This window comes from Lepidochelys kempii, chromosome 2 (assembly GCF_965140265.1).
Source record: "Lepidochelys kempii isolate rLepKem1 chromosome 2, rLepKem1.hap2, whole genome shotgun sequence".
Taxonomy (NCBI): domain Eukaryota; kingdom Metazoa; phylum Chordata; order Testudines; family Cheloniidae; genus Lepidochelys; species Lepidochelys kempii.
Genome location: NC_133257.1, coordinates 77363592 through 77388473, shown reverse-complemented (window position 1 = coordinate 77388473; position 24882 = coordinate 77363592). Strand labels below are relative to the sequence as shown.

Below are 24882 nucleotides of genomic sequence, written 5' to 3'. Positions count from 1 at the left end.
GCCCCAAATAAAGATTTCAGAATTTGGCTACTATAAGTGATTGGAGCTATATTAACTTTTTGGGCATCTTTTGTAGGGCTGGATGGAGGATGATGTGCATCAGTCCTCCTCTGTGCCCTTGGCCAGCCCTGTCTCTTCTTACCAACAGTCCCTGCAATAACTATCGTGAACAGGTTAGATAAACATCTGTCAGGTATGGTCTAGGTGTACTTAATTCTGCCTCAGCACAGTGGGGTGGAGATGACCATCCCTTCCAGCCCTATGTTTCTATGATTCAGTTTCCCTGGCTATGCAGTGCCCCAAAGGATGGGGAGAATTGGCATGTAAACAGAACCAAAGCTTCACATACCAGTCAGCAGAGCGTGCTAGCCATGCAGCAGACAGATGAGTTCTCTAAACCCACGTAAGAATATAGCAGAGAGAACATTCCCCTTATACGGCATAGAGCTTGTTCCAGTTTGCTGTGCATCATCTTATCCCCAATAAAGGGATGCACCTAGATGGCCCTTTGTATGTTGAAGTTGGGGCTAGATTCTGATCTCAGAAACATCAGTGTGAATGGGGAGTAACTTCACCACAGTTAAGTATATTGGCTCTGCCACCCAAGTAACTTTGGAGGAGTAAGTCTGTATTAACACCAGTGTAAGTGTACCTCTACACTTGAGCTAGAGGTGTAATTTCCAGCTCAGGTAGATATATGCACGCTAGCTTTGATTGCACTAGCATGCTAAAACTAGAAGTGTAGATGCAGAGGTGTGGGCAAAGAGATGGGCTAGCCACACAAGTAAGTACCTAGGGTTCCATGCAGGATTGTACTCAGGGCAGCTAGTCCATCCTATCACCTGCGCTGCTGTGGCCACACTTCTGCTTTAAGTGTACTAGCTGGATCAAAGCTAGTGTGCGTACTTCCACCCAAGCTAGAAATCGCACTTCCAGCTCCAGACATACCTTAAATGAGATCAGACTCTGACTCATGGTGTTTAAATAGAGGGCTTTGTTACAAGGGTGGAGTATACTCATTCTCATCCTCCTGAATAGATAATTTTTCTGTTAGCAGTTCCCCAGCAAATAATTCTGAGCTTCTGAGTCCACCAATGAAGCTTGAGAACCACCAATGGCAGGTGGGTAAGTGAAAGGCCTTCAGGGATTTCCCTAGAAAATATGCTTCTGTTAAAGAAATCTTAAATTAACACTGAAGAGGCCTGTGTACTTTGATTTTAATTTTAGATATTTATGTGAAATCAGAGCAGTACGTTACATTTTTTTACTACTGAGAAATCTTTACTCTCGACCTTGTGATGTATACAGTTTTCCTAATCCTCTGAAAGCCTTTAATGCAAAGCAATACTTTGATGTGAAAACAAAGTCAGAAGTCAATACCTATTTGGAAACATCACTCTTCACTAACACTTGGAAGAGTTGTAGACAAAGGAAGTGCCAATATTAAACCAACAGCCCTTTAAAATTTTCTACTAATAAAAAAACAAACACAAAAACCGAAATATCAGTCAATCAGATCAAATCTGTGGTTTGGGCTCTTTAAATGAAAAGATGTCAATCCCACTTACCATATTTAACTGTCTAGTGTTTTGTTTCTATTTTACTTGCTATACATTGCTTTAAAAGTATCAAGAGAGGGCACATGGTTATTCATGCACTTCAGAGATTTTATATAATACAATCATTTGCAAAGGTTCCCTATCGGGGCACAGCCTGTCCTGAGCACTCCAATCTAGTCAAAATCTACACAGGACTCATCTCACCTCCCACTTAAAAGTATGGGTAAGAGCAGGGTAATTTCCCTCTTGACACGTATTTGTGATTTCCCTGGTAAGTTGCAACCTCCGGGGGGGGGGACCAATGGCCAGATTCTGTTCTCAGTGACATCCATTCAGTGTCACTGATTTATAAATAAACTTGTTCAGCGAAGATGCAAAAAGTTTAAGGAAGCAAATTGTCATACAGTTTAAGATTCCGTAGCTTCCATAATATGCATCCTTTATAGAACTTGTTCTCTCACTATACCTAACACCATTGGCATGAATGGTAGTTACGCTGGCTTGTCAAATTTCAGAATATACTCTTTTAATATATGTTAATATACATGAACCATGACAATGCACCTGAAATCAGATTGACTAGTTCATTTGTGACAGGTTTCAGAGTAACAGCCGTGTTAGTCTGTATTCGCAAAAAGAAAAGGAGTACTTGTGGCACCTTAGAGACTAACCAATTTATTTGAGCATGAGCTTTCGTGAGCTACAGCTCACTTCATCGGATGCATACCGTGGAAACTGCAGCAGACTTTATATACACACAGAGAATATGAAACAATACCTCCTCCCACCCCACTGTCCTGCTGGTAATAGCTTATCTAAAGTGATCATCAAGTTGGGCCATTTCCAGCACAAATCCAGGTTTTCTCACCCTCCACCACCCCCACACAAATTCACTCTCCGGCTGGTGATAGCCCCTGCTGCAGTTTCCACGGTATGCATCCGATGAAGTGAGCTGTAGCTCACGAAAGCTCATGCTCAAATAAATTGGTTAGTCTCTAAGGTGCCACAAGTACTCCTTTTCTTTTTAGTTCATTTGTGAACTCAAAGCAGTGATTCTCTGGAGGAGCCACTGGGGGTCTTTGTTAAAAGTTTCCCACCAAATGGAAGAGATTCTTTAGGTGAGTTCCCTACCTTTAATGAAGTTCATTCACCTTGTCTTTAGTGGTGATTTTATGGCAAAATTACTCCTGCCATAGATGTTGCCCTCTTACTTAGGTGTGGTTCTGAGAAAGTGATACTGTTTACATGGAAATTAATAGTATCTTCAGTCCTGCACCTCTGGGAAATAGGGTTAATCAGAGGGAAATTTTGTGGGAGTCCTACACTAAAATATTGTTGTATCACTAACTCAATGAAAATAATAACACAGGTATTTTAATCTGATATGAGAGATAATGTCAGGCAGACCTCCTGAACCTATGCAGATTCCAATTAATTTCAAAGGGATGTCCACAGGCATAGGACTCCATTTGTATAGAACAAACTTCAGGATTGGGACTTAGAATGGTCAGTATGTTGATTACAAATTGTAATTGTAGCAATACAAGAATATTGAGAGTTCTGGAGATGAATTTCAAATGTGGAATCTGGTTTCATTATTTTTGATAAAAGTTGGCTTAATATTAGTATCAGGGGGTGGCTGGGTTAGTCGGTATCTACAAAAACAGCAAGGAGTCCGGTGGCACCTTTAAGACTAATAGATTTATTTGAGCGTAAGCTTTTGTGAGTAAAAATCCCACTTCTTCAGATGCATTTTCACTCCATGCATCTGAAGAAGTGGGGTTTTTACCCACAAAAGCTTACGCTCAAATAAATCTGTTAGTCTTTAAAGGTGCCACCAGACTCCTTGTTGTTCTTAATATTAGTGTTACTTGAAACGTTGTTTGTGATTGTGAAATAGGCAAATGGTGTCTGTGGAGGATTTTTTCCCGTAAAACAAAGATCCATCCTGGAACGGACACGTACCTTGGGGTGGATATTCATCTTTCTTCAAGCATGCTGGGGCTTGAGAGAGTCCATGGGTCTATGGACACACTGACCATGGCGCTAAGCACAGGGAGACAACAATGGAAAGTACTTTTAGATAATGTGTCAGTTTCCTTAAACAACTGCCTGTAACTAAGTCTTGGCCACTTAGGGTATATATACCCTGCATGTCCGCAGACTCATGCTAGTGAAGCTCTCACTAGTGTGCTAGAAATAGCTGAGTAGATGACCCTTTGGCATTGGCAAGGCCTCCCCCACCCAGTCTTCAGAGCCCAATCTGCAATGTCTACACACCTACTTTTAGCATGTTAGCTGAAGCCCTGCTAGCACAAGTCTGTGGACGTGGGCTGGGAGGCTCACTCCAAAATACAGGGTAGACCTACCCATAGGAGCCTTTTTTGTAGTGACCTGCCAGATTTTATTTTATTTCTAATTTAATAAAAATGTTTATTTAACCAGCTTTGATTTTCTTGTGTCTTTTTTTCCCTATGCTATCAATAAAACCTGATCTAATTTGTAATGACTGGAATTGGGTGTGGTGACAAATTCAAGACCGTGCCAGGTGGAGCACCTCAGAGATAGAATGTGAAGTCTGACTACCAGGGAGGCTGAAGGCTTGTCTACATTTGAAGTGCAAAATGTCTATATTGTAGTCTATATATCTACAATATGAACGTTACCTATGCCAATAGGAGGGGTTCTCCCACCGGCATAGGTAATCCACCTCCCTGAGAGGCAGTAGCTAGGTTGATAAAAGAGTTCTTCTGTTGACCTAGCGTATCTATATGGGGGCATAGGTCAGCTTTACTATATCGCTCAGGGTTGTGGATTTTTCACATCTCTGAGCAATGTAGTTGGGTCGGTCTAATTTTTTAGTGTAGATCAGCCCTGGGTCAGGAGTTGCATAACAATGTATGCACTTACTCAAAGGTAACAGGTTGTGATCTCTGTCACCCAATAGTACCAAAAAAGGGCTTGTGTAAACCATCAGATTCATAGGGAGAACTGAACCTCTCTACACTCAGAAAACATCCCAGAAACATTTAAAATAGTAACAAAAATGAAAAGGTATATGCTTTAAAAGGTTTAGTAATGAAGAAATACATAAATGAGTTAAGATTCTTAATCATTATTGGCTTGATTCACCTAGTGGCTTCAACTCTTCTACTGGTTTCAGTGAAAACTGAGTATTCAACAATTCTCAGAATCCATCCTTTCACACATGTGAGTAGATATAAACTTCACATTGACTTAAATGCAGTTTTAAAACAATCAGTGCTCATTGGTATGAGAAGTTAAGCACATTGCATTTATTTTTTTAAAATTTAAAATGTATGGATCAAAAAAACCCTGTGGTGGGGATATTGTCAACCCTTCCCCCATTCCAAAAACATAAAGGCCAAACTTAAAAAAATAAGGTGTCTGAGGCAAACCTATGGTTATATACTTAGGTTGAGTTTCATTTTACTTGCACAAAGCCCAAGCGTTCAGGCTCTATGGAAATAGAATATAAAGCAGTTAGGGAGGGGAAAAAAAAAAACCACATGAAGAGCACAGTGTGGATGATCTGCTGCTGATGTGGCAGCTATTCCTCTGTATCAGTTTTGCAGGGTACTGGGGCTACTGGAACACTGCAAGCTCACCTCCCTTGTTCATCCCCATTATAGCTAATGCAGAGACTCTGTCAACAGGGTGTAGGAGATGCCCTCAACCTGAGGAGTTCTCATTCAGCCCTTAAGAGGGGGGTTAGATTTTAGAAGGCCTGCCACTTGCCATAAGTTGTATTTGTCAATTTCACTATTGTTGTGATAGGATGAAAGCATCAGCAAATGGCTAGCTAGGCAGCTGGTTGTAGGAAATGCCTGCAAAATCTTATACGTGGACCTTGAGCCTCCTAATAAAAAGTGGATCCAAAAGACTGTTTATTATGCAATGGACAAGAAGATTAAATTTCTCATTTTAGTTCTTGGATAATCTCTTTATCAGCCCCCTCTTGGCACCATCTAATACGCTGACACGTGGAACACAGATTTCACAGCACTATGTAAAATCCTATAAACGCTTATGCATATGACTATCTTTACACAGCTAAGTAGTCCCTCTGACGCTGATCCTGAGCCAAAGCCCAGCGAAATCAAGCCCTCCATGCAGAAAGTTAAGAACATGTATGTGTTTTTAGCATTATAGTCAAAAATTTTGACGCACCTGTGAAAGACACTTTGTGTGTTTGGAAAGTTCTCTAATCACAATAAGACTATTTCATTATGTCACAAGCTTAATTTTTTCTCAGTGATACTTGTAACACAAAGCAAATATGAAATATCTAAGTTTTAGAAATGCTGGACTTCTAGATTTAATTATTTTAGGAAAGCATATAGGACTAAATCTTAGTTTGATAAAACTCAATAAGAATTTTTGCCATTGACATCAATGGGACCAGGTTCTCCCCCATAAAGCAGTCATATTCTTCCCTTCAAACTGCTTCCTTGACAAAAAGCCAGTGATATGGCTTTTGATAATGGAAGCTATTTATACTGGGGGTAGTGTCTAAAGGCTCCAGTTGAGGATCAAGATCCCACGGTGCTAGGCACTCTACATACATAAAGTAAGAATACAGTTTCTAACTCAAAAATTTTACAATCTAAACATATGAGACGGATTTTCGGAAGCTTTGTATGCCTTTTTAATAAAAGAAAATACAGTCACGACTGAGGCATATTTAATTTTACTTTGTAACAGCCTACCCATGAATCCTTGCAAGTGTACATTTTCTACTCATTGGGTGAAATTGTGAGCTTACTGAAACCCATGGAAAAACTCTCATTGATTTCACTGAGGCTAGGATTTCATCTATCAAGTTTGTATGTATGTTTCATATTCTGTCAGTGAAGTGTGATTTCTGTGGGCTGCATTCTCATGTGTGCTGCAGCAGATTTTTTGTTTGCAAACTAAACTGAAATTAGCATTAGTAAAACATTCTGCTCTACTAACCATTGTCTTGGGTCATAGAATCATAGAATATCAGGGTTGGAAGGGACCCCAGAAGGTCATCTAGTCCAACCCCCTGCTCGAAGCAGGACCAATTCCCAGTTAAATCATCCCAGCCAGGGCTTTGTCAAGCCTGACCTTAAAAACCTCTAAGGAAGGAGATTCTACCACCTCCCTAGGTAACGCATTCCAGTGTTTCACCACCCTCACAGTGAAAAAGTTTTTCCTAATATCCAATCTAAACCTCCCCCACTGCAACTTGAGACCATTACTCCTCGTTCTGTCATCTGCTACCATTGAGAACAGTCTAGAGCCATCCTCTTTGGAACCCCCTTTCAGGTAGTTGAAAGCAGCTATCAAATCCCCCCTCATTCTTCTCTTCTGCAGGCTAAACAATCCCAGCTCCCTCAGCCTCTCCTCATAAGTCATGTGTTCCAGACCCCTAATCATTTTTGTTGCCCTTCGCTGGACTCTCTCCAATTTATCCACATCCTTCTTGTAGTGTGGGGCCCAAAACTGGACACAGTACTCCAGATGAGGCCTCACCAATGTCGAATAGAGGGGAACGATCACGTGATCACTAATCCAGCTCCCATTGAACACATTGGAAAGACTTAAGAATAACCAGATCAGGGCCTTCTGACTCCAATCAGCAGCCCTCTACATAACCAGAATGCTGTGTGTAGTTACCAGGGAGCCAAGAAGTTTCAAAAAGGGGAACTCTGCATCTCCGTCCCTCTCACAGAGCTGAGGCTCCACACCAATCTCTCTGTTGCAGTAGGGGATTAGTTGGGATGGTAGTAATATGGCCAGTGTGTCCACCAGAGGGTTGGATATGCTAGACAATATGTAGGGTGAGTTACAGCAGGCCTTTGTAGGCTACTTCAGCGCTATGGGCACTGCCTCCCAATCCTGGGGGAGACTGCCATTTCCTGACTCAGCTCAACACACGCATAGTTCCCGACTTTTATTCACTTTCAGTCTTTTGTTCCTTGTATTTAAAGTTTTTGTGGGGTTTTAAAGTGTAGGGAGATGTTCCGCCTGCCAGCATTTTTGTCACTGTTCAGCTATTGCGATTGCATCTTGTGTTACCCTTTAGTAAATGCATTGGTTGTTACGCCTCTCCCGATATCAGACTTCAGGTTCTTTCTCAGAGTGGCCACCCTGAATTTATACCCAATTTATGTTTCTGCATCCAGTTCGCACAAATTAAACCAGATTTTACTTGGCAGAATTATCCTTCAGGATACATATGCTAGGAAAGACCTCTTCAGGAACAGTTTTTTGGTTCTCAGGCTGAGACAACATTCAGTCTAATCTCCCAACAGCACCCACGAAATAGTGTGCGAAAAGAAATAAAGCCTCCTGCAGAAGTTGAAAGAATAGTTGCAGAGAAACTGAGAGCAACTAATTCTGAATCAGAGGAGAAATTAACTTGCAGAGCTTAGTCACAGTCTAGATCCCAGTTGAAGAGTGGATAAAGAATTACTCACTGAATGACTTGAATCTGAAATCACGCCAGAGATTGTCATGTGATGCGTACTAACAAAGCCAAAAATTATTCCAGGGTGCAAAATCTAGGGGGCTAGAGGAAAAGAGAGTTAAACTACTCTAATCTCCTTCTAAAAAACTCAAATTTTCAGGTTCCAAAATCAAAACAATCTCACTGTCTCCAACAATTTAACTCCTTTTCTTTTAATTTCTAAATATTGTTGCACTTTGTAGCGAAGTGAAGACTCACTACTGCGGTGCCTCCTGCTGGTCGTCTTGGGAATTAGCTCTCCAGCCTCCAGAGCACCCTCTGCTGGTTGGTGGCTTGCCTGCCTCATGGCTCCCATATCCCTCCTGGGCCCCAGTGCCTTTGGGGTTCTGCCCCCACACACTGGGTCTCCCCTCCCCAGGGAATCATAGAATATCAAGGTTGGAAGGGACCTCAGGAGTTCATCTAGTCCAACCCCCTGCTCAAAGCAGGACCAATCCCCAACTAAATCATCCCAGCCAAGGCTTTGTCAAACCTGACCTTAAAAACTTCTAAGGAAGGAGATTCCACCACCTCCCTGGGTAATGCATTCCAGTGCTTCACCACCCTCCTAGTGAAAAAGTTTTTCCTAATATCCAACCTAAACCTTTCCCACTGCAACTTGAGACCATTACTCCTTGTTCTGTCATCTGTTACCACTGAGAACAGTCTAGATCCATCCTCTTTGGAACCCCCTTTCAGGTAGTTAAAAGCAACTATCAAATCCCTCCTCATTCTTCTCTTCCTCAGACTAAACAATCCCAGTTCCCTCAGCCTCTCCTCATAAGTCATGTGTTCCAGTCCCCTAATCATTTTTGTTGCCCTCCGCTGGATGCTTTCCAATTTTTCCACGTCCTCCTCGTAGTATGGGGCCCAAAACTGGACACAGTACACCAGATGAGGCCTCACCAATGCAGAATAGAGGGGAACGATCATGTCCCTCGATCTGCTGGCAGTGCCCCTACTTATACATCCCAAAATGCAATTGGCCTTCTTGGCAACAAGGGCACACTGCTGGCTCATATCCAGCTTCTCGTCCACTGTCACCCCTAGGTCCTTTTCTGCAGAACTGCTGCCTAGCCATTCGGTCCCTAGTCTGTAGCAGTGCATTGGGTTCTTCCATCCTAAGTGCAGGACTCTGCACTTGTTCTCGTTTAACCTCATCAGATTTCTTTTGGCCCAATCATCTAATTTGTCTAGGTCCCTCTGTATCCTATCCTTACCCTCCAGCATATCTACCTCTCCTCCCAGTTTAGTGTCATCTGCAAACTTGCTGAGGGTGCAATCGACACCATCCTCCAGATCATTAATGAAAATATTGAACAAAACCGCCCCCAGGACTGACCCTTGGGACACTCTGCTTGATACCAGCTGCCAACTAGACATGGAGCCATTGAGCCCGATGATCTAGCCAGCTTTCTGTCCACCTTATAGTCCATTCATCCAGTCCATACTTCTTTAACTTGCTGGCAAGAATACTGTGGGAGACCGTGTCAAAAGCCTTGCTAAAGTCAAGGAATAACATGTTCGCTGCTTTCTCGTCATCCACAGAGTTTTCTCTTCATAGAAGTCAATTAGATTAGTCAGGCATGACTTGCCCTTGCTGAATCCATACTGACTGTTCCTGATCACTTTCCTCTCCTCTAAGTGCTTCAGACTTGATTTCTTGAGGACCTGCTCCATGATTTTTCCAGGGACTGAGGTCAGGCTGACTGGCTTGTAGTTCCGTGGAGCCTCCTCCTTCCCTTTTTTAAAGATGGGCACTACATTAGCCTTTTTCTAGTCATCCGGGACCTCCCCCAATCACCATGAGTTTTCAAAGATAATGGCCAATGGCCAATATGCAGTCATATCCGCCATCTCCTTTAGCACTCTCAGATGCAAAGCATCTGGACCCATGGACTTGTGCTCGTCCAGCTTTTCTAAATAGTCCCGAACCACTTCTTTCGCCACAGAGGGCTGGTCACCTCCTCCCCATGCTGTGCTGCCCAGTGCAGTAGTCTGGGAGCTGACCTTGTTTGTGAAGACAGAGGCAAAAAAAGCGTTGAGTACATTAGCTTTTTCCACATCCTCTGTCACTAGGTTGCCTCCCTCATTCAGCAAGGGGCCCACACTTTCCTTGACTCTTGTCTTGTTGCTAACATACCTGAAGAAACCCTTCTTGTTCTTAACATCTCTTGCTAGCTGCAACTCCAAGTGTGTTTTGGCCTTCCTGATTTCACTCCTGCATGCCTGAGCAATATTTTTATACTCTTCCTAGTCATTTGTCCAGTCTTCCTCTTCTTGTAAGCTTCTTTTTTGTGTTTAAGATCAGCAAGGATTTCACTGTTAAGCCAAGCTGGTCGCCTGCCATATTTACTATTCTTTCTACACATCGGGATGGTTTGTCCCTGTAACCTCAATAAGGATTCTTTAAAATACTGACATCCCAAGATGGAGTCCAGCGCCAGGTGAGGTATAACAAATATACCAGGTGAGCAGCCTCACCAATGTTGTGAATCTCGACTGATCCGTCTGAGGCCCTGGAAATAGCATGGTTTGTTCTAGGGGAGCTAAGCTTCTCCTAAGGCCTTAGCCCAAGAGAGGCGCTGGGAGTCTACAGTGGTGCGCTTAAGGGATCACAGAGGGGGAATACAGGTGCAGTTCCCCTGAACTGTGCACACACTGTAGACACGTGTGTTTGGAAAAAATATCTAATACATTTTAGAGTATAGGGCATGGAGCTGAAGGCTATTACTGTAAAGGTTTCTAGGCGCAGAATTACCTCTTTCACTTCATAAATATAAATGAAGTTATTTTGATATATCCTTGCTTTAAGACATTACCTGAAACCTTTTTGATGCTCCTACATGATCCAAGGCCTAACAGAGCAGAGGTACTCCAGGAGAGACAAAGTTTCACCCTAATACTGCTAGTTTCAGCATTATTGGCCTGATCCTACACCCGTCTGAGTCAATAGAAGGCTCCCATTGACTTATTGTTGAACCAAGAGGTGATCACTTATGCATAAGAAAAAGAGAATTCTTGCTTGCTTCCTTGCTTTTTTAAAATAAAGGCTTGCAAAGATCCTAACCTTATTTAATTTTCTAATTATAAAATATTTGTATACCTTATAGACTGTGGGTAAAATTTTCAAAAGCACCTAAATGACTTGCAATGAGGGTGGATAAAAAGTGATTTTTTTGATAAAATGCTTTTTGAGGAAAAAACTTATCTAAAGATAGTTTTAATTAAGATACACTATAGCTCAAAGATATCTCATCATGGAGTAGGAATTATAAATTCTAATTCTATAGTATGAGACAATATATTCATGTAATGTTTAAGAAACATTTTGTAAATGAGTTCCAATAGTTCATGGATTAGGGACCCAATCTTATGGGGCTCCGGCGGCTTCTGTATAGATTAGTTAGGTTAATCTTTCTATCTACCCAATGGGACTCAGTACTCCGTCTAGAAGATACCATCACAGATGCTTAGTTTTGCAGTTCTCAAACTGTGGGTTTTTGTCTCAAGAGATAACATGCTTGTTAACAGCAAAACTGTTTTTAAATAAATAAATAATATATAGAGGTGAGAAATAATAGACCTCAACCCTATTATCTCTATGCAAATTTGTGTACACAGAGTAAATCCCTTACCTCTCTCTAAAAATGGAAAGTTTCAAAAAGTTCAATGAATAGAAGATTGTTGGGGGTGGAATAGATCTGGACAAGGAGAAGTCTGGAGATAAATGAGAAGAGAGGAACAGGCAGTAGAAACAAAAGTGAAAGTGTTTGAGCAGCATATTCCAGAAGTCTTGAGGTCTTTCTGAGTGTAGCCTTCACTGATCTGTGATCTACCATACCATTCTCTCACTAGAAGGGAAAAGCTATAATGGCAGCAGTCCGTAAAAGAGACCCAGTTTGGGAATATTTTAATTAAGTTCCTCTACCTGTGGGTAAGACAGGCTTGCGTGCAAAATGCAAACAGTGCAACAAAGAAATGCAAGGCCTGCTTGCCCGAATGAAACAACATCGTGAGAAGCATTCCGTCTCAGGAGGAAGCTGCGCTGAAGATGAAAGGAACATGTCTGAACATGCAGGATCTTCAGGTTGGTAAACTTTTTTTTATTTCATACCTCTTTCTTAAGGACTGCCTGTCTTCCTTCTGGACTATTCTTGAATTCTCATGTTTGAGCAAAAAATGTAGTTACTCTATGGTACTATCATTTTAGATGCAGTTGTGATAAAAAATAAATAGCTGAAATAGGCAGATCTTCCTTTTACAATTTCACCTTTAAAGTAGTACTGAGTGTCAGTGATTACAATGAGTAATACTAAATGAGCAGTATGGTAATAATAATAACTGCATTGACTTATTTTGTTTAGGAGAATCCATCCTCAACATACAGGATTCTGAAAACTATAAACCTTCAAGATCAGCATCATTTTCTATAGTTTCAGAGTTATCTGCCAATGATAGTGTTTCAGTCACATCATGTATGTCACATAGCCACAGTATATCACCTGTAGCAAAAAGAAAAAAATCTCCATTATCTAGAAACAACCATAGATAAGTTTGTGATAAGAACCAGCAGATTACAAAAAGAGGCAATTGATGAAAAAATTGCCCGGTTTGTTTATGCAACAAATTTTCCTTTCCATATGATGGAGAACCCACACTTCATTAACATGGTTCAGTCATTAAGACCAGGATACAGTCCACCCAAGAGAGCAGATGTCATAGGCCAAATTGCTGGATAAAGTGTATGAAAGAGAAATTGAGCAGTGTGCAAAATGTCTAGAGAGTGAAATTATTAACCTGAGTCTTGATGGGTGGAGCAATGTCCACAATGATCCTGTTTTATGTGCTTGTGTGATGACAGAAGAAGGGAATGTCTTCCTTACAGAAACAATTGATACATCAGGAAATGCTCACACAGCAGAATACTTACAAGAAGTTGCAGTAAAAACTATAACAAACTATGGAAAAAAATTCAAATGTGTAGTACGCAGCTTGGTCACAGACAATGCTCCAAATGTATCCAAGATGAGAAGAAATTATTTAGAAGAGAGTCCAAAGCTAATAACCTACAATTGCAGTGTTCATTTGATACACCTCCTAGCCAAAGACTTCAGTGTTCCAGAAATAAAGGCTAATGTTGTTGAAATTGCAAAATACTTCCATAACAACCACTTTGCAGCAGCCGCTCTGAAAAAAGTGGGAGGAACCAAGCTAACTCTCCCACAAGACATGCGATGGAACTCAGTAGTGGAATGTTTTGAGCACTATATCAAGAACTGGCCTAATCTGATGGCAGTTTGTGAACAAAATCATGAAAAAATAGATGACACTTTCACAGCCAAAGTTCTCAATGTTGGGCTGAAGAGAAGTGTTGAACACATGCTGAGTACCCTGAAGCCTATTTCTGTAGCCTTGAACAAAATGCAGGGAAATAGCTGTTTTATTGCTTATGCTGTTGAAATTTGGAAGGAACTGGGTGAGATCTTAAAAAGAGAAATCTGCAATGACAGAGTTAAATTACAAGCATTAAAAAAACAAATGAGACAAGCCCTATCTTCAGCTCATTTTCTTGCAGATATTCTCAGTACTTGGTACCAGGGTCAAACCTTAACTGCTGAAGAAGAGGAGTTGGTTATGACATGGACATCCAGCAATCATCCCTCATAATGTCAACTCTAATAAACTTCAGAGCTAAGAGTGAACCATTCAAGAAATATATGTTTGCTGATGATGTTTTAAAGAAAGTCACACCTGTGAACTGGTGGAAGTCACTTAAGCACTTGGATTCAGAGAGTGTTGAAGTGATAATCTCACTTTTAACAGCAGTAGCTTCTTCAGCCATTGTAGAAAGAATATTTTCTTCCTTTGGACTAATTCATTCCAAATCAAGAAATGGTTTGGGACCTGAAAAAGCAGAAAAACTTGTTTTTCCTTTTGCAGATTATGAACAAACAGGAAAATGAAGGTGAAGACGACTGAGTTAGCTGCAGAAGCCAATATTTTAAGTTTTTCATGTTGATTTGGCTGACACAGTCGATTTAATTTTTGTTTTGTTATTTTTTAAATTCATTTAACTATTTTAGTTAAAAACAATTTTAATAAAAACAAACCTGATTTAAAAAAACCTTGAATGTTTAACTAAATTCAAAAATTCATATGCTTGTTTTGTTAAAATATTATATGTTTGCTGTTGAAGAAAAAATCCAGAAAACATAACGTGTGTGTGTGTGTGTTCGTTAGTTAAATAAAACTATTTAAATGTCTGTCTGATGATGTTCTCCTCCTCATACAGCATGGCAAGAAAATCCTCCAAATAGTAATGATTAACCTGTTGAATTGGAAGTAGTTCACCCAATGACTTCATAAATATCTGCTTCAATTACCTTTGAATGATTGTTTGGTTATTTCATTTACCATTTTCTGATATAGCTGTAAAACTAATCTGAAAAGTTTTCAAAATAAATCACTTAAAAAATTTGTAGTGTGTACCTTCTAAAAATGAAGTCTACATCTATCTCTGAGTTCTGAAGAATATGTATTAAGGTTATAACAACCAAAAAGAATGCACTTTTATGTAGAAATATATGATTAAATTGAGTCTTCCTGACTAGTGATTTAAATCAAATCCACCCTGCCTTGCAATATCAGACTGTTACTTGTTTTTTATATTTTGAAGTTTGTTTTGGGTGTGGTTGTATAAACTGTACCTTAATGCTACTAAACAGATGCAGAATGAATAACATTGACTATATCGTTTATTTGACAGATCTGTTTGAACTTTGGAAATGGACTTCACCTAGAGGTAGGCAATGGTTGAGAAATAACTACAATGTCCATGTGTAGAAAAGGTTTTCTGAGCAAACAGTAAACAAGAAAAGACCACTTTACTTATAACTGGTAAATAGCTTGAGTTGCTTTGATGTAGACACAACACAAAAGTCATATCTACTGCTTACTGCAGAAATATAATTGAATAGGCCTAGTCCTAAACCCATCAACATTAATGCTATTTTCCATTGGGAGAAAACTTCCCTAGAATATTATGATTGTGATGAATCAACTTTGAGATTCTCTGAGTTAATGGTAGTGACTGTTAGTTTCTGGCTGGTATCAAGGTAAGAGTCACAAGGGGGACTTAGGCACTGCACCACCACCATCTTTTATGCAGTTTTAGGTATGCACAGAGCATTCCTACTGCACCGGGCCCTGAAAGCAAGACAGTGGAGGAACACCTAGTCTGAGAGTCCCAGTGGGGCTTAGGCACGAGTAAGGAACCAAACTTCTCAGCAGTGTCGAGTTAGGGAGCTGTCTTCATGCTCAGCAACCAAAATTTAGGAACCTCTGGGACTTTAATGGAGGAAACGTAGGTACCTAAGGAGTTTAAGCACCTCCAGGAATAGGCAGCAGCTAAGCAGTGGTTTTGTGAATGCCAGTGGTGCCTGTATGTTGGATTTAGGCATCTAGCTGCCATTTTAGGCACCTAAGACTCTGTCATGAATCCCATCCCAAATCTGAATCTGGATACTGAGAGCCGCTGCACTGAGTAAGCCAGGCAGTTGGAGAGAACAGGTGGGTTTCCATGGGAAAGAGGATAAGGTAGTGGAAGCAAGTAGTTTGCAAGTCTCTGGGGTTGACAAGATTATAACATAAGGGTGGATGACAAAGAGCCAGTGGGAGGATGGATGTGAGGCTCTATGGACAGGGTGGAAGGAGCAGTAAAGAGAGAAGATGGAGGTCATTTGATTGGGGTGAGGGAGGTTTGAGGGGAAGGCAAACAAGGAAATGTGAGAGGCCTCAGCTCTTTAAAATGGACTGCATAGATAACTTTCTCCTCTGATCTGATAGCTACCACTTTAATTCACACCCATTCTGAGAGATTTGACTAATTCCCAGTTGTCACATAATTTATATTTGTTTATTTTAAACCTGGCCTTTTTAAGTGAGTGTTTAAAAGAAACAGACACATTTCCTTCTTACATGGGTTTTCAGGGAAGAGTCTGACCCTTACCATTAAAATAAAGCATACTTATTAGGAAAAAAAAAATCTACAGTAAAATCAGAGTGTAAATTTAAACAATCAGCTTGTTTAATTAAAATTACATGTGAAAAATGGCATCCAGAAGTTCTAGGCACAGCAGTGGTCAATTGAGAGGAGTGTTAGTGTTTAATGGCTAAAATGTAATGTTGGAATTTAAACCTGCTTTTTTCTTAGGTTTTTAATCAAGCTGCCAAAAATGATGACCTGTCTAATCAGAATAGTAAAATCAGAGAGAAGCGGGAATGGGTTGTTCCGCCTGCCATGATTTCAGAAGAGGACGACAATTTGAAGATTAATCCAATTGCTAAAGTAAGTCAGAGAACAGCTGAAACCCAGTAAGACACGGGGAAACATTATTGAAAGTACATTGTTGCATGTAAAATATAGCTGGGGCCTACTCTAAACACACACACACACTGTTAAAACCACCCTCCAGTTCTTTAAGCCAGCAATTTAAAGAAAATGTTACCTTGGCAATGATCCCCAAAATGGAATTTTGAGCATGAATGCTTTGCAGGATTAGGCCAACAGTAACTGTTACTCTTATGCCTTACAAAATTGGGGTTTTCTTCCCCAATGTATCTGTTCAACAATGAATAATACGTAATAAATAACTAAAAATCAAACAAATGTAACCGTTGCTGTAGGTTCTACACAACATCTGAACAACTTTATCTGTGCAGTACTTAGTATATGTATCAAGTTCCTTTATTTTCAGTGTTTCTTTAAGAGTGGGTTGTTTTTTTTAAAAAAAAAATGGTGTCTGTGGACACTGTTTAATGTTGGTTGGCCTCAATTTTTACCTATTTTTTTTTTCTTCTTAGTTCACAAAGTTTATACTCGCATTACCTGTAAAAAAAACTATGTTAAAAGAATGTTAACATTACAAAGTCAATCACTGCAAGTTAGGAAATGCCAGAAGTAAGGTTGCTTGTGCAACCTTAATTTGCCCCTCCTGCCTTCTGTGTATGCATTATGATACAGTGTTTAATTATCTGATCAAATAGTATTTTTTGCACATGACCCAGCCTCATTCAGTGCACAGGAAGGTTGGTGCTTTATTAATGAACTGTGTGTGTGTGTCCCTACTCATTATTAAATATGTGGCCTCAGGTCTTATTTACTGCACACTGTTCAAACTCTGATCTGAAGAAGGAATTTTTAATTTTCCTTTGGACTTTTATATGGTGCTCATCACTGGAGTATCTGAGTGCTTCACAGACAGATTGATTAATCAATCTTCATAACCCTCTGTGAGGTGTTTGTGTGGAGGGGTGATATCCCCATTTTACAGATGGGCTGCAGAGGCACAGAGAGATTAAAATCAAAAGTATTCATGTTTTGGGTGCTCCACTTAAGATGCGTAAGACCTAATTTTTCAGAGTACTTAATAGGAGTTGATTGCTATATAATACTGACTTCTGTTACAGCTGTCAGTGCTCAGCACTGCTGCAAATCAGAATTCACAGTGTCAAGTTGGGCACTCAGAAAATGAGGAATGCACAGTTAGTGGCCACGAGTGAAAAACTTGTTTTAGGTGACTTGCTTAGCATCACATAGGAAGTCTGTGGCAGAAGGAAGAGCAGAATCCAGTTCTCCAGGGCAACATCCAACTGCCTTATCCATGAGATCCTCAATTCTTTTCCTGCAGTTCCCTGCCTCATTCACTACGCACTTTTCAACTTCCACAACAAATGAGGAAGCAGTTCTACAGCCTACTTCTCTACCCTGAGTCATCCTTAGAGCAGGTCTGTCTTATTCATTGAATGAGGCAGTGGTCCTATGGAAAAAATATGATGTAATTAAATACTGTCATAATGCGTACACTCGGGGAGCATTTTCTGACTTCTGAGTGCTTGACTTTGCAGCCTTAGCATGTAATTTCTTAGGTTTTTAAAAAAGCAAACATCCGAAACAGAAATTCCATCATGTGGTATAATGACAACAGCAGGACTAGAATCTTTAGATCCACTTGCACAGTTCTCAGGCACTTGAGCTAAAGGAGTAACTGATAGCAATAATAGTTTTTCATCCTGTGTGTGGATCAGAACAACAAGGGAATGAAACACACATTTGACAGTGGCATTCACAGATATCTGCTAACAGCAGAGGACTGGTAAGGTTCATCAATCTTGGATTCCATTTTGGTCTCTGGAGGGAGGTGTGCTGTGGTAAATGTAGACCCTTCTTCTTGTTTCCTTCCCTCCCCACTTGTGTCCTGTCTAGTCAAACTTTTCTCTTTCCCACCCCAACCATGTCCTTATCCCAGTCTCCACTTATCAGGTTTCGCATCCCAAGCCCTTTGCTCAGTCACTATTGTCTCCCACTCCAGGCTCCCCATCTGAGTCCCAGTCTCCACCTCTCCTCCCAGTCTGTCTTCTTGCCCAGCCAGTTCCAGATCTTCCCCTGTTTCCCAGTTTTTTCATCTGATCTTAGTGTTTTCCCACGCCCACCAACTGGCTTCCAGTCATCCCCTCACCAGCTCTGAGTCTTCTTGACCAAGAAGTCCCAATCTTCCTGCTTCCTCCCCCCGCACCCAGGCTCCCTGCCTTGCCAGTGCCAGCAGGGGATGGTCATTGAAAGCACAGGAAAGCCAGGCTCTCTTCTCTCAGTTACAGTGCCCAGCATGATCCCAGCCCGGAGTATTAATTACAAGGGAAGTCTGACTTTGCCCTTTTAGCGCTGGGCTACCAGAACATGCTCAGTCATTCTGTGGTGATGGCACATGGTAATACTCCACCATACATAGGAACCATGAGAGGATGAAACATGCACATTAAGTCTGGAATCTTCTTAGAGTTTAGTAGCTGAATCTTCTGAAGTGTCTACTAAGCATAGGCATGAACTGATGTTTTTCAAAGGCTTTTCACTTGGCCAAATTTAGACAGATTTTCATAAGAACTGCAAAAGGCATATTCTTGACATAAAAACAACCCTTCATATCAAATTTTATGCCCCTGGTCCATAGCATGAGGGCACTAGATCTATTCAAAAATGCATCCTTAGAACATTTTAAATATTGCAAAATACTTTTCCCAACCATGTTCTCAGAAATGGCTGAACTGTTTTGGCGGAAACTTTCAAAAAAAATTCAGCCTGATGAAAACACCCAGCATGAAGAATTTTAGCCAAATGGTTTAAGTTTGGCAAAGCTATAGCAATTGAAAAGAGGATCTTATAATAGGAAGTGTTGGGCAATCTTAATAATAGACGGTGCTATCAGCCCTGCCTATAATGACATAAAGCAAATGTTTTAGGACCAGATTGTATAATTTGCATTGTAGGTGCAGCTCTGAGATGAATTATGTCTCAGGCCTGGTCTACAGTCGGGGGGTGAACGAGCTAAGTTGGTCTGAGTTACGCAGCTTCAGCTATGAAAATAGCATAGCTGAAGTCAACGTACTTAGAGCTGCTTACCATGGTGTCTTCACTGCAATAAGTCAACTGCTGACGCTTCCCCATCGACTCCGCCTGCGCGTCTTGCTCCGGTGGAGTACCAGAGTAGACGGAAGAGTGCTCGGCGGTCGATTTATCGCGTCTTCACTACATGTGATAAATCGATCCCTGCTGGATCGATCGCTCCAGAGGTAAGGGTAGACATGCCCTCAGGAGGCTCCCAGATACACAGCAAAGTGCACAAAATTGCTACAATCCTAATGATGGTACAGTACGTTCACTGTGGCATACCCAATTGGTACTGAGAATCACTACAGAGTGGTGAGGGAGGCCGTGATTTTCCTCTTCCACACCCCCTTTGGTGTAGTTTGTGCTTCTCAGGTATGGTAGGAAGGAATAGTATCTGCACTCTGTCCTTGCACAAGACATGAGAGATTTGAGCTCCTTGCATCCTTCACTACCTCTTTGCACCTAAAGAAGGGACAGGCAAAAGCTAGCCCTTAATTTTGTAGTTAGTTATTGTAAAAATATGAGTAACATCTTTTCTTGTCCTTTTTTAAACATTTTTCCTGAAAATTAAAGTGAATGCAGCGTAGCTTCCTCTACATAGTAAGGGCATGTACTACTACATACAAATATATATCTTGCTTGTTGTCCATAGTATGTTTCTATATGTTTTTTTTAAAGAACTTCCATTTACTGAGTGCAATTAACTCTGTTGTGTTCCTGTTAGATAAGTTCTGATCATGCAGACGATCCAGGAGTGGTAATTACTTACTCAATTTCTGGCCAAGGAGTGACCGATGGTTTGTTTGTTATCAATGGAAAAACTGGAGAACTGAACATAACAAGAAGAGTTGACCGAGAAAAAACTCCAATGTTCAATGTAAGTTGAATTAGTGGGCTATAACTTTCTATTTTCTATATGTGCTCTCTTTAACTTTTCAAATTAATTGCCATCGTTTTGTTTTAATGTCTCTTGACTTTTTCTCCAATGCAAAGTGATAATTAACAATTTCTATCAACATGGATATTCCTATTTTCCCATTATTTATTTGTCTATTTCAGCTTAAAGGTTATGCACATGATCAGAATGGGAAAAACGTGGAAGAGCCAATAGACCTGAGAATTAAAGTTAAGGATATAAATGACAATTACCCAGTGTTTTCAGAGGAAGTTTTTATTGGCTCTGTTGAAGAGTTAAGTGAATCAGGTAAAATACTATTTTTCTAATTGTATTAACATATTAAATAATGGTGCTATGTGGTCACTTAACCTCTCCTGTCGTTACTTTTTTATAACAGTCCTGTATGGTATGCTTTTCATCACTTCCTACCTAGAGCAGTATATTTGATTTTACTTATTCTCTCAGGAAAAAGACTCTTGAAAGTAAACAGACACAAACTTTTTTAGTGACAGTTAAGGTTGCATCGGGACACACCCTACCAACTCAAAACCTGAAAAGCATGGAAATAATTTAAAGGAAAAGTCTCCTGCATTCCTTATCACTTCATATAGCCCATAGCACTCTTAACACTACATAAGGCTTTCATGTCCATGTCCAACAGATACTGAAAAGCAATAGGGATTCTTGCTTCATTAAGCCTGCAGTGTAGCACAAAACCTTTCCCGTGACCACAGACACTTGTATCAGCAGATAGCACTGTCATTCTGTCTGGAGTGGTTCACAACTGTGAGTGCCAACCTCAGAGCAGACTGTCAAAAAGCAGGGCAGACACCCCAAATGGATTGGATTGAAATTAGATTTCACAACTCCATAACAAATGTGAGCTCCTGAAACACTGTAACAGTCTTACCATAGAGTTACAGACACTCCAGTCTATCTTTCCATCCAGCTTGCCTGGGTGGCAAGATAGACTGGTGATAGTTCGTTGCTGTACACCAAAGATCACAAAAGATTCAGGTTGCTTCCAGTCCTAAGAGACCAGTCACTTACTCCAGATCAATTTGTACCTCAGATCTCACCCCAAAGACAATGCTTGTAGCTGATCCTATAGTAAATCAAACTGACACATGATAATGTGGGCTGTGGAAAGGCCTCAGGACATTCAAGTGGCGATTTGGGAGGGTGGCTGAAGAGCAAGTAGGCAGGGGAACTCCACGCACCCCTGTGATGCTGCAGCTGGACTCCTCATGAGCATTGCATAGCCCAGGATATACAGCTAAGCAAGTAGGTAAATGGTCACTGCGTCTGAGATTACCCGTATCCAGTGACCACAAAACCCTATAAGGAGTGTGCGGGATTGCAGCCCCATTCCGGTTCAGCTTTCAGGAGTGGATCACATACCCTCATTCCCATTTCAGTTCATCAAGCAAAGCATATTCACTTGCATGTTTAACTGTGGTTTAGAGAGGAATATTTCACCCCTACCAAATGCTGGCCTCATCCAAAGCCCATTGAAGTCAATTACAGTCTGTCTGTTGACTTCAGTGGTTTCAAATCAGGCCTCTGGGAGGTGAAAACATCTGTTGTCAGTAGTTAAGAAAGGAGTGTTGGGAAAACAGCTTGATAAATCTTTTATACTGCATCCATTTCAGCCTGATGGTGATCATATGGAAGAGGTTATTGAGGGTCTGCTCTTGTGAGGTGCTGAGCTTCCTCAATTCAAATGGGAGCTCTTTAGTGATCAGCTTTGAAAATCAGGTAGGATTCAGGCAAAATTAAATATAGATTTAAGTGTCTAACTAGAGACCCCAGTTTGAACTAAGATCCGCCTTCTTCAAAAGGACAGACTCCTGTCACTTGAGCTAAGAGACTTCCCATTATATGCCAGCACTATAAATCCTATGATATATAAATGAGTAGTTCTGACCGTAGCCAACAGAGGGTAGTGGCAAACGTACATGATGGTCAAAGGACTGTTTTCATCAAGCAACCAGTTTGAGAGTCAGGCATGGGAGGTAGGGCAGATAATTTAAAAGGACTTTTTTGTCTGTTTATATTAAATTATACCCATGAAGTTTCTATCATTTTTTAAAAACTTTTAGGTAAAGACCACCCATATTAGGCCATTTGTCATACTGAGGTTGTAGTATGTATATCCATGATGTGCATTTGTTTGGTTGTACATACTATCTAATGACATAAAGTGTTAAAAAATAAAAATAAGACATTTCTCCATCTCTTAATAAAAACAGTAATTAGAAGTACAACACAAAACAGTTAAATGGGTCTGAAAACTCTCCATTTTGTATTCTATAAATGATACTTGCCAATACATGAACAAGGGCAATATAAATCTCTCTATATATATAATTTTTTTAATTCTCAGGTACACTTGTGATGAGGATAAAAGCAACCGATGCAGATGAGCAGAATAATCTAAATTCCAAAATTGCTTTCAAGATTCTTCAAGATTCTTCTCTGCCACCTGCATTCAGTATTAAGAAAACCACCGGTGAGGTTGTAACAGCAATGTTATACCTTGACAGAGAGGTAAACTACTGTCTTATATTGGCTCTTTCCCAGAGTTTTAACAACACTCTTTCAACTCTCTTCCCTCATTGCTGCTTCATCCTGCCCACTAGGTGAGGATTGGATACATAGATCTTCTGACCCCCAACCTCCATCTCCATGGCCCTCCTGGAACTGAAGGTCTAGCCCTTTTCCTACATCGGCCTTCTCCCTTTGTGTCTGCTCAGCTGTGCTGGCTGGTGCATTTTGGGGGGTTAAGAGTTAAGGCTCTGCTTACCCAGTTGTCCTCAACTGCACAGGGGAGGGGAGTATTGGCCCGGTGTCCCCTGTTCAATTCCCTTCACCTCATCAGGCAGAAAGGGGCTTGAATGGAGGGCCTCCCACATCCTGGATGAGTACCCTAACCACTGGGCTAACGGTTATAAAGGAGGTCCTCCTCTTTTTCTTCCCCCATCTGTTTTGTGTGGAGTTAAGTGGGCTTTCGGCACGCTTACTGGATTGGGCCCCTCATACAATTTAGGTGGAAGAACATATGTATTTTCCCTCATCTGTGGATCACTCTGGGGCATAGTGGGGAGACAGGCGCCTGGGTGCCTAGAGTGAGGCAGCAGTGTACATGCCCAGAGGCAGAAATGTAGGCACCTAGGGAACTTTTGCACCAAAAACTTAAATGCCAATAGACTTAAGGTGCCTATAGCATTAGGCAGCAGCTGAGCAGGAGTTTTGTGGCTTACGGTGGCACCTAAAAAGGAGACGTAGGCACCTAAGCCCCTTTGTACATTCTACCTTTATAGCAGGCCTAGCTCTAGCCAGTACTATCAGTCTGACATTTTCATGGGTACCATAATCATGAAGTTCACTAAAAACTGAAGGGAAATAACTAAATTATTAGTCTAAACCTTTACTAATTTCTGTAATCTGTGTGTAATAATTTAACAATAATTATTTTATCATATATAATATTCATTAACTTTCCCTTTCCTCCAGTTATGGAGTGACCATTTCCTAATCCCAATTAAAGGACAATCATAAAATTCCCAAAGCCCTTTGTGCTGGGGTGGTTGTTCTTGTTTCTTTTATCTTTCTCAAATTCTTTCCACCCTCCATTTACTCAATTATTTGGGAAAGTGCTAAGTGCATTCCTGAGCTCAGGACTCTGGTGGAACAATTCAGTTATCAGGATGGTTATGATGAATGAAATTTAATATTAATTAAACATACTGCCATAGTCAGCCATTCCGTATCAATGAAATAATAGAGATAATGTACTGGAGCAAAAAATATTTTGTAATTGGTTTCTGTATAGATTTAAACACTTATTTTTTGAATGTGACACAGGAACAAAGTAGCTACACTTTGACTGTAGAAGCAAGAGACAGAGATGGAGAACAAATTGGGCTAGCTACAAACTGTACTGTAAAAATCAAGATTTTGGATGTCAATGACAATATTCCTGTTCTTGAAAGGCAGACAGTAAGTATTTGTTTGTTTAACAGCTTCTGTATGTTCCTATGTCTGATAGTAACAGGTAATTTACTATCACATGGTACACAAAGGACTCATTTTGCCACAGTGAACTAGAGTAGATTTAACATTTTTTAAAAGCCATGTTGTATGATTGCAGTATGAAGGCAGTGTCGAGGAAAACAGAGCAAATGTGGAAATTATGCGACTGAAAGCATTTGACAAAGATGAAAAATTCTCTGATAATTGGCTGGCAAACTTCACAATTGCCTCTGGGAATGAAGGGGATTATTTCCATATAGAGACAGATGCTCAAACAAATGAAGGAGTTTTGACTCTTGTGAAGGTAAGTGTATACTGTAGAGTGTCTTTTTTTTTCTTTCTTTCTTTTTTTAAATCATAACGAGACTTTTTTAAATATTAGAATAAATTACACTGGATATTAATTTTAACGAAAATTATTTACATTCTACCAGCATGTGAATGGCAA

The 24882-nt window shown here is 40.5% G+C and overlaps 1 protein-coding gene across 4 annotated transcripts in view; it reads left to right on the top strand.

Annotated features, from left to right (window-relative positions):
* The window catches only part of DSG2 (desmoglein 2), a 44763-nt gene that overhangs the window by 3457 nt on the left and 16424 nt on the right, over window positions 1-24882 (top strand). For all 4 annotated transcript variants that reach the window (XM_073331319.1, XM_073331318.1, XM_073331321.1 and 1 more), the window contains exons 2-8: window positions 14825-14860; window positions 16271-16405; window positions 20226-20378; window positions 20561-20705; window positions 22786-22949; window positions 24267-24401; window positions 24553-24738. In XM_073331319.1, coding sequence (XP_073187420.1) covers window positions 14825-14860; window positions 16271-16405; window positions 20226-20378; window positions 20561-20705; window positions 22786-22949; window positions 24267-24401; window positions 24553-24738 — 954 coding nt within the window. The remainder of the gene's footprint in view (window positions 1-14824; window positions 14861-16270; window positions 16406-20225; window positions 20379-20560; window positions 20706-22785; window positions 22950-24266; window positions 24402-24552; window positions 24739-24882) is intronic.